The sequence below is a fragment of the Henckelia pumila genome, chromosome 4 (assembly GCF_033568475.1).
Source record: "Henckelia pumila isolate YLH828 chromosome 4, ASM3356847v2, whole genome shotgun sequence".
NCBI classification, from domain to species: domain Eukaryota; kingdom Viridiplantae; phylum Streptophyta; class Magnoliopsida; order Lamiales; family Gesneriaceae; genus Henckelia; species Henckelia pumila.
Genome location: NC_133123.1, coordinates 31,541,331 through 31,552,454, shown reverse-complemented (window position 1 = coordinate 31,552,454; position 11,124 = coordinate 31,541,331). Strand labels below are relative to the sequence as shown.

Sequence of the window (11,124 nt, the reverse complement as noted above, 5' to 3'; positions counted from 1 at the left end):
TTCCCCGACTTCATCCCAGAATAACGGAGTACGACACCGTCGACCGTACAATGCCTCGAAAGGTGCCATATCAATACTATGATGATAACTGTTATTGTAGGCAAATTCGATCAAAGGTAACTGATCCTGCCAAGATAAGCCAAAATCCATGACAGAAGAACGTAGCATATCCTCCAGCATACGAATCGTCCGTTCTGACTGCCCGTCAGTCTCCGGATGATATGCAGTGCTCAAACTCAGAGTGGTACCCAACGCCTTCTGAAAACTACCCCAAAAACGTGAGGTAAATCGCGGGTCTCTATCACTGACTATGCTCACTGGAATCCCATGTAATCGCACTATCTCCTGGATGTATAAACGTGTCATGCGATCATAAGAATATTCCGGGTTATAAGGAATAAAGTGTGCTGATTTTGTCAAACGATCAACGACAACCCAGATAGCATCACACTGACGTGTAGTCATAGGTAAGTGGGTAACAAAGTTCATAGTCACGTGCTCTCATTTCCATTCGGGAATCTCAAGATTCTGCAGTAATCCACCTGGTCGTCGATATTCAGCCTTGACCTGTTGACAAACCAAACATCTTGAAACAAATGGATACACACTTCGCTTCATCCCTTTCCACCAGAATCTAGTTCGCAAGTTCTTATACATTTTCATGCTTCCAGGATGAACTGATAATCGACTCCTGTGAGCTTGAGATAGAATATCGTTCCTGAGCTCCGCATCATTAGGTACAACCACTCGATTAGATAGCACAATAAACCATCTGCCTGAAAACGGAATCCAGATGTATTAACTCCATTGGCCAGACGTGCCAAACGCTGAGTCTTAACATCAGATATCTGAGCATCTCTGATCCGAGAATACAATGCTGGCTCAGATAGAATAGTATACAATCGAATCCCATTTCTCCCTTTCTTGTGCTTGAGCGTAAAACTCAATGAACAGCACTCTTGAATCATATGAGATATTTCATTAGTCTGAAGTGCAGAAAGTCTCACCTGCCGACTCAAGGCATCAGCAGTAAGATTGGCAAAACCTGGATGATATTTGATTTCACAATCATAATCTTTCAGAAGATCCATCCAGCGTCTCTGTCGCATATTCAACTCCTCCTGAGTGAATAAATACTTCAAACTCTTGTGATCCGTGAATATCTCAAATTTCTCGCCATAAAGATAATGCCTCCAGATCTTGAGCGCAAATACAATGGCGGCCAACTCGAGATCATGCACTGGATAGTTAGTCTCATGCGTCTTCAACTGTCGAGAAGCATAGGCAATAACATGTCCATGCTGTGTCAAAACACATCCTAACCCCTGACCAGAGGCATCAGTATAGACAACATAACCTCCTGATCCAGAAGGTAGAGGTAGCACAGGTGCAGTAGTAAGACGTCCACGCAGATCGTGAAATGACTCCTCACAATCCGAGGACCATATGAAGGCAACATCTTTCCGTGTAAGCTGTGTCAAAGGCCTGGCCAACTGTGAAAAATTCTCGATGAACCGACGGTAATATCCAGCTAGACCCAAGAAACTACGAATCTCAGCAACCGTCGTCGGACGAGACCAATTCAGCACTGCCTCTATCTTACTAGGATCAACAGATATCCCTTCATTAGAAATCACATGACCGAGAAACACTACCCGATCAAGCCAGAATTCACACTTGCTCAATTTCGTATACAGCTGCTTATCTCGTAACGTTTGTAAAACAATCCTTAGATGCTGTGCATGCTCATCCTTGTCATGAGAATAGACAAGAATATCATCAATGAAGACGATGACAAATCTATCCAAATACTATCGAAATATCTGATTCATCAGATTCATGAAGACTGCCGGTGCATTTGTCAAACCGAATGGCATCACCAGAAATTCATAATGCCCGTATCTGGTCCTGAAAGCAGTCGTAGATATATCTGAGTCTCGTACCCGCATCTGATGGTATCCAGATCTCAGATCTATCTTCGAGTAAACAGAAGTACCCTGTAATTGATCGAACAGATCATCAATCCGCGGCAAAGGATACTTATTCTTGATGGTGACACGATTCAACTGCCTGTAATCAATACATAATCGCATCGATCCATCTTTCTTCTTGACGAACAAAACAGGTGCTCCCCACGGAGAAACACTCGAACGAATATATCCCTTATCAAGCAGATCCTGTAACTGCTGTTTCAATTCCCTCATCTCTGACGGTGCCAGACGATAAGGTGCTCGGGATATAGGCATAGTTCCTGGTACTAGGTCAATACCAAATTCAACCTCTCGAACCGGAGGAAAACCAGGAATCTCATCAGGGAATAAATCAGGAAACTCGCTGACAACCGGTAACTGATCAATAGTCATTGATCCTTGCCTCAGAGTAAGCAACTCTATAGATCGTGCTTGGCGAACAGCCGAAGGAAAATACAATATCTGGAACTCCCGACAGAAATCCCCCCAAGTCACATGTCCTCTCTCAGTACGTGCCTGAGCAGCTTTGGCATCCCACCAAAAACGTGCTCGATCCTCTAGAAATAATTCTAGAACTTCCAATTTCTGATCCTCAGTACAATTGAAAGCACGAAAAGTACTCTCGAGTTTAGACATCCAACTCCTCGCCTGTTCAGGATTCTCGCCTCCCACCAAAGGTTTCGGTCCTACTTGCATGAACTTATTGATAGAGTAGCGACGTCTACCCTCATGATGACGATGATGATCATCATGATGATGATGGCGACGATGATGATGATGACCACCTTCCTGGCCAACACTACCATGACTCTCGTCAGCCATATCCTGAAAAGAATTGCACATTAAAATCCCAAATGCGCAAGAATTACTCAAAACTAATTCTAAATCCCAAGTATTAATCCCAAAATCTAAGCATGCTCTGATACCAAAAATGTAGTGACCCAGCATGGAATCACCTACTAACTGGCAACTAATAGCATGCATTAAACTTAATACAGCAAAATAACTTAACAGAGTAAAATATGCGGAAAAAAAACCATAATTTTACATATCAGCTTAGTAACATAATCTAGGCTTAAATCTGTAGTGATACAACCAAATTAAAATCTTAAACAGTAAACATTATACAGCTATATCGAATCCTGCTGTATAAAATCCTCAAGGCTCCTGCTCCCTAGTCCTGCCTTGAACTATCAGCTTCGTCCATCCTGCGACCTACCCCATGAAATAGGGTGTTCAAGATAACAACTAGGACGTGAGCGCTAACGCCCAGTACATAGACATGAGTAAACATATGTATATAATGCATGTAACATGATACTGGTACAGGGTCATCTGAAAAGTCATGCTCAGAACCGGCGCCACATGAGTGCTGCCACCGCACGGATCAACCTCTGGGTGCAACCACACTCGTCTAGTACACTAGAGTAGACAGACATAAATGCCCCCGCCGTCGCGGTACTCTCAGTGACAGACTATCAAATATAGAGCTGAGCGGCTCTATAGTCAGGTATAACAAGGTATAGGCTCAACGTGTATATGCACATGACATATGAGTATAGAAAACGGTAAAGCATACATCATGCCATATAATAATGCCAAATAAATGCAACATATAAACATGTATACTCGCTGGCAATCTCAGTCAATGTGTACGTACCTCTAGGCTAGTTCAAGTATAATAGGATCCTAGGTTCCAAGCCTATATTCAAAAGTTCACTGTATCACTACACAAGTTCTATAAGCCTTAACTAAGCTAATAAGTACTCCCAAAACTTAAATAGATTCCCGGACCATACCTTCGTTCGTAGTTAGCCCTTTGGAGTCGCTAGTCCCGGATGACTATAACCACACCTTGGTTATTTCAGAACCTCTATTATAACCGATAGGGCCCTCAAGTGTATATCTCACACTATATAACTGTAGAAGGAAACTCGGGAATTCGTATTTCAAAATGAAATCGAACGAGCCCTATTTATAGGCAAAATTCCCGACCAGGATCGGAACTTCCGATTTCAGGATCGGAGCTTTCGATCCAGCTCATTGCGTGCATGCAGGACACGCCAGGATCGAAACTTCCGATCTGCTCTATGTACAACACTTGTCAAAACTCGCGGCTGAGTCATCGAGCATTGCTGGCAGCTGGAGATCGGAACTTCCGTTCCAGGATCGGAACTTCCGATCTCGGTGCTTTCGCTGAGCTTCCGAAGTGGCTGGGATCGGAGCTTCCGATCCGGCCCAAAGTCAAAGGCCCATATTCCCTTCCGAAGTCCAATAACACTCCGAAATTACTAACCCTTAATCATGTTTAACATATTATTATCTTAAAATAGAATTTGAGTTACTATAAATATTATCCTACGACAGAAATAAAAATTTTAGGAAATAATGGATGTTGCAATTTCGTGATAATTAACCTTGCATAAACCAAAATAATTAATTCCAAAGCATTAAACAAAGCGCAAATATCTGTGAGATAGGTGTCACACGAATTTATTCGTGAAATGAATTAGTCTTATCTATATTTATAATAAAAAACAATCCAAAAGTAATTTTTTTTTTTTTTTTTTTTTATGAATGACTCTAATTAAAAAGCAATTTCACAAAACTAATACTGAAATATGAGTTTTTGTGTCCAATAAATCCCTCGCAGGCATCTTTAAAGCCCACAGATATATAGTACTAGGTACATTACCTCCTCGAAACAAGTGAAATCACAATTTAATTTGCAACATTAATTTCACATAAAATTAAATCGATGATAACCGAAAATATTACAAAGATCTGTTCAACCCAACAATATCACACTTTACAACTTTAGACAGCTTTCCCCCCAACTTTAAGAAAGTTTCAACATACTACATTACATGAGAATCACAAAGTGCAGATTATTTGAATCTTACACACAAAAGCATCCAATCAAATTCAAAAACAAGATAAACTTGAAAGCCAACAAACTCGTAAAGCGTTAAGCACAATCCACATTCAAAGAACAAAAGGGACAACTAAAGGGATTCTTTTGGTCGACAGTCTCCAAAGCATGTTCGTTTTTCGGCAGCATTGCTCCAAAATCTTCCCACCACGAGTCAAACGCGCCGCTCTGGTGTCCATTGCGGAGCCGCGGGGCTGAGATGCACCGATACCACTCGAGCATTCAGAAGTTCCACGATGGGAGTGAAGCTGACGCATCTCGGGGCTTTGTACTGATTGATCGAAGCGCCTCTTGATATTGCATAATCCATCAGCTCTTCGAACGTCCCCATTTTCACAACCCGGATCTCTAATGGCCCCACCGAGTTATCCGCGACTCGGCATTGTCTGTAAACCGTGTTCATTGCTTCTTCCATAACCAGGCAGCATTTGGCTAAGACATCGTCGCTCGGGGGGTTTGTTGGATCTTTGACAAGTAGTTCCCAGTAGATAACATAATGTCCTGGAATTGAACTTGTGTCGGCGTAGCTAGTGTACTCCACTACCGTAGTATCGTACTGGCGTAACAAGACCGAAGCATTTTCGACAGCCTTTTGTAGCTCAGATTCATCCGTCTTGTCAGCATCAATGCTCAGCAAAACATTCTTCCTCCTTATGAACTTGAACTGTGGCGCGGAGTTGTGAAAACCCGTCACTAGGAGGATGTCGCCTACTCGGTATCGGCACAGCCCTGAATAGGTGGACACCACGAGTTCGTACTCCTTTCCCACCTCTAAATCCGCCAAATCCACCAGCCGTGGGGGAGAATCCCGGGAGAGAGTCATCGGGTTATTCGGGTCGTGTGGAATAAACTCGAAGTATCCCATGTTAGGCATGATGGTGTAGGAAACTTCCGAAGGTTTCGTCATGGGCTTCAAATTAAGCCCGAAATAGCACTCGGAGGATGCATACATGGTGCAAGCTTGTGGCAGGCCCCCGCTGTAGAAATCAAGAAGTGGTATGTATTGTGCCATGGCGCCAGTAACAATAACATCGAGATATTTAGTGTTCGGCCATATTCTAGGAACTATACTGTCCCAGTTTTCTCCCTCGCATTCTTTAACAAGAAAATCAGCAAGATTAGGGTTTGGTTTAAGAATTTTAGCCATACGTTCTCGAATAGAGCCGTCGGTAATTCTAGGGTTTAATGACCCCGTGGAGATATCATGCACGAGTTGCCTCCAGTTGAGTTGGAGAAACCGGATGGCTCTTAGAAGACCGGAGGCGAAAACGGCCCCAACTCGAAGAACCTCTTCACGCATGAGAAGGCCACAAAGCATCTGAGTGTACATGCTTTGGAATGAATCACAACATAGAATTGCTTCATCCGGGCTCGTGTACACGTTATACGGGTCGTAGGGTCGGGTCTTGAATTGATCACTCTTGTAGTAGCTAGTGAGCACAGGGCGTGCAACCAACCCGCCCGGAGTTTTCGCTTCGGCCTTCACGAATAGAAAGTATAATCCTTTTCCCTTGTCAAGCCCCGGAACGTATCTGGTGATCACAATTAGCGGAGGAATAGTGATTATAATCTAGCAAATCTTGTTTAAATTTATATGGAAATAAATCATAATAATATCACATTTATTTGTATAAATGGAAAGAAAATATTCATGCAAGAATATTCTTACAGGTTCATTACAGGGTTGAGAAGACTGTACAACAATTGTCGGCGGTCCATTTCTTCCTTTATTGTTGGCATAAGCTTTCTCTCCCCAGCCGACGTTCCAGAACTGCATATTCACGAGTCAACAAAGTGGTCAGAAAACCCTAAGAAAAAAGCAGTCATTTGTTTTACAAAATTGAGTTTTTTGTGAATCTGTGGGTAAATTTTTCTTTATGGATTAATCTAGAACTAATTATAATTTATATATATGACTGATGTGTGTAACAGAACATATATTCGCTTATGTTAAAACATAATTTAATTTCATTTTGTATATTCATTAATAATGTGCACACTGCACAGAATCAATATATGGCACACGTACGAAAAGATAAACGAAGCTAGTGATCCTGAAAATATATATACAGGTTTTTTAAAAATCTCACAAAATAAATTTTTTTTCTTTTCTGGGACATGCAAACACCTTTTACTTACGGCAATGCAGAATTAGAGTAAATAACAAAAAAAAAAGGAAACAAATAAGCAAAGAATACACTTTCCTTTCCAATATATATATTTTACCTGGTAAGAAATTCAGAGATGGGGTGAGAGCAAAGAATTGGAGAGAAATCCCCGCCAGCGATACGCTGAATCTCCGGCTGAAGATCCTCGTACGTCACCACCGGGATCCTAGACTTGAACGAATCCCGATCAGTAGCGCCGCCGAGACCGAACCTCTGGAGGTACTCGGTTTCAGCATTTTGGCTCAGAATCTCAGCTAGCACTCTTGCTTGTACATAATCCGTGTTTTTGGTCATCTCTTCGATAAAATCAAGTGCCTTAGCGAATTTCTCGTTCGGCGGGGGGCTCGCCGGAGAGAGCGAAGAGTCAACCGCCATGATCAAGAGAAAGCAAGAAAGAAAGCTGAGGAGTTGTAGACTTTGATGAGAATTGATTTTCAAGATTGTGTTTGGTGGTGCAAATTTTGAGGAGCGAGCGATGGTTTATATAGGAAGCAACATTTGTCCTTTTCAACCTATTTTGTGAGTGGATATATATATTTTGGGTGAGTTAATGTATTACAAGATTACATATTATGTTCTTTTTAAAAAATGATGGATAGAAAATTATGTTATTATATATATATTAATTATTTAACATAGTATATAGTTGTAATTTAAATTTAATCCTTGCTTAATCTATTGGTGAGACAATTTTTTTTACGAATTTTATTTGTGAAATCTTATAATTATGTCGTATATTCTTAATAAATTTTCAAATCTATACTTTATGAATCTCTTAATTTGAGAAATTGACCGTGACAAGATGACATTAAATTAGAAATGAATGAAATAAATAAAATAATATCAATTCGTTTTCAATATCTCTACAATCTAGGACTTCATATAGAATAAAACATATATATGCAAATTAACTGTAAATGGATGATATACCATATATAATTATTAATACTATATATAATCTTATTGAGTAGCTAATTAATTAATTATCTCCCCAGTATAATTGGATAAATTTTAGGATTATTATTTTAAACTCGGGCAGCCGGACTTGATATCCTTCTTCATTTTCTTTTTGGAAGGACATACGTAAGAAATAAATCTACCCCGAGGTAATGTCGCACGAAAAGGAGACACGTGGGGACCACGTTACGTCACCATGTCTACGGTAAACCACACAAACTTAGATAAATAAATCAGGGTTAATTAATGTTAATTAAAATATTAAATATGCAGTTATTGCGTGGACATCCTTGGTTTTGTAATTTACGTAGGTGTTAGGATTTTTGTTTTTGTAATGACACTGAAGGTCCAATTCATGCTTATGCTTATATCTCCGTGTCGGATAGAATTCTATCCGGCACTTGTCTCATGATCTTCCGATATTCCTTAGTTTTCATCGCCAATTAAATTAATCCCTTGATTTTTATCATGATTAATTTCTTCATCAATCATATAGAGAATACAAGTTTTGTTATGAAAACATTAGTTTAGTTTAGGGAATGAAAGTTTTTATATTAAGAACTCTCATGATATTTACCTAATCGATGTTGGATATAAATTAACATATTAACACATCTCTCATGCTCAAAAATGAAATGACTGGAGCGTGGAGACAAAAACGTGTGACTCAACTATAGGACGGGTGACCCAATCATGGGTAGTCCATGCAATACATACGAAAGGTTTGGGGTTTGATATCATGTTAAGAATGAGACTTGAATCTAACTCATCCCAAAAACTAGCTCAAGAAGAGATGATTGCCTTTGTCTATATATTAAGGGCTCCCATTATATTTACCTAATCGATGTAAGACACAAATTAACACACCAACACATCTGTTTTTCAAAAATTATAACTAAAAGTAAATAACAACGATGTGACTATAACATTATAAATCATACAACAACCAAGTACCACAGACTCCACAGTTTAACCGCTCTCTCAGTATGAGAAATCGTTGTATCCCAACAAGAACATTGAAAATGAAAACACACATAAAGGTCAAAATATTAATAAGAGCGTCAAAAAAAGAGAAAGTCATAAGGTGAATATCAGCCGAATGTGCTAGCTAGTGTATCTTCCATTATTCCACCATCCTTAAAAATTATAGTAATCTTTATTTTTTTATTTGAATAATAGTGAACCCGATTTTTTATTTACATATAATATATGATATTCAAAACACAAAATAATTTTCCCAAACTACTTTTTCCTCAAAATAAGGTTGACCCCGAAGGGGATCCCATTCCACATGAGTTAGAGGCTTATTGACTCATGCAGAGGTAAAATCGAGGGATGTGCATGAGTGGCAAAAACATGAAGAAGGGAGCAACATGACCAACTCTCAGAGCATACCCCACAATATTTTAGCAGAGAATATGCTCTACACGAGGATCGAACCCGCAACAGTGGAAAATCTCTTCTCACGTCACTTCAGGCCTTACCAACTCGCCTATGCCCTATTTTTGTAATCAGGTGAATTATTCTAGAAAAAAATAACACATTTCTTCTCCAGCTGTTGTAATTAAATTACCTTGCGAGATATGGTAGATTCACTTTGAGCTCTAAAATAGACAAAATTTTAAAAATAAAAAAGAACTCAGACATAAATATTTTTTAATATCTTATTTATATTTGTCTAGCTAGAGTAAAGTTTGGAGGTCACATATATAAGCAAGGCCGAACTCAAGGAAAAAATAAGCAACTTTAGTATTTTTTAAAAAAAAATAAAAATCTTTAAATATTATATTGCAGATTAAAGATTGTAATTTAAAGAATTTTATTTAAATATGATCAAAGCAAGAAAATTATTTGACCCTGGACCGCTCCATCGCAGCGCCGCCCAAAGAGAATAGGCCTACAATCAACATACCTTGCAATCTTGCATGTGGAAGGCCGACGAGTAATATGCCCTTTAAAGTACGTTTAATTCTCTATATAATACCATTTTTTTTCTCTCTTCAAATTAAATGCCGAAACTGTTATAATTGAATTTCGAAACTTTTGTATCTTATTGGCTATAAGCCATAAAAAAAAAAATACTACTTAAAATTTATAGTTGAAAAGACAACATTTTTCCCACATTCTTTGTAAGGCAACCTAAACACCTTTTCATTAATTTGAGAACAATATTCCGATCAAGCTACATGCAAATTCTAATGTGCCCTTATTGTTGGACAATTTAGGGGACAAAACTAGGTTAAATATCAAATTAGCTTAACGATGGACAAATAAGGCCCAACAAAATTGTGAAATTGAATGCCCACCTACACAAAAGTAGACAAAAATCCCAATTAACGACATAAAATCCCAAAAAAAAGAAGCCCAAAAGATGTGAAATAATTGTGATTCCTTTTCCTTTTTTGAAAAGTAAAATCCTCGAAATCATCTACTGTTTGTTTACTCGAGACTGGAAGCTAGTTGTCTTCGCCAACTTAAGCCGGCTAGGGTTCCGTTTGATGCTGTGAAATGATGATATATGAATTGCGTGGGGCTAGGAATTTTTTCGAAAAAGATCTTCTGCTACGTATATTTAACCCAGAAAGAATTAATAATAACAACTAATTTATTTAAAGTAAAAAAAAATATTATTACCTAAAAATTACTCGGTTAAGCTTAGGGAAAATACATTTTTTTATCTTTAATTTTTATTTTCTTAGGCTTTTTAATGATGATTTTGCATGTTTAGTCCTTTAACATAAATATTTTTAAGTTTGTTGTAGTGAATTTTCATTTTTAATCATGTAACGTGTGCTTGTGCTTTGTGTTTTTTTGTGGTAATTTAACTTGTTTTATTTTTTTATATTTTTTTTTTTGTCATTTTTTGACTGACAGACACAATGGACTCCGGTTCAAAAGAGAGTACAAAAATAAAAATATAAAAGGAATATAACTAAAATGAAAAACTAATGAAGTATGGACACTTCAAAATTGCCAAAAAAAAAACCCTTAATTTTATTTAATTTACTAATTATCTATGTGATATTTTATCCAAAAAAAAAAAATGAAAACTACTCACAAAGTTAGAAAATATAAAAGAAAATGTCAAAATCCAAAT

The 11,124-nt window shown here is 38.2% G+C and overlaps 1 protein-coding gene across 1 annotated transcript; it reads right to left on the bottom strand.

Annotated features, from left to right (window-relative positions):
• Nucleotides 1–4,810: 4,810 nt before the first annotated feature.
• LOC140865681 (probable indole-3-acetic acid-amido synthetase GH3.1) lies at nucleotides 4,811–7,497 on the bottom strand. The gene is made up of 3 exons (XM_073270398.1): nucleotides 7,129–7,497; nucleotides 6,572–6,673; nucleotides 4,811–6,434 (listed from the first exon to the last, which is right to left on the bottom strand). Exons 1-3 carry the CDS (start codon nucleotides 7,443–7,445, stop codon nucleotides 5,057–5,059), a joined length of 1,797 nt encoding a protein of 598 aa, XP_073126499.1. The 5' UTR covers nucleotides 7,446–7,497; the 3' UTR covers nucleotides 4,811–5,056.
• Between the last annotated feature and the right edge of the window lie 3,627 nt (nucleotides 7,498–11,124).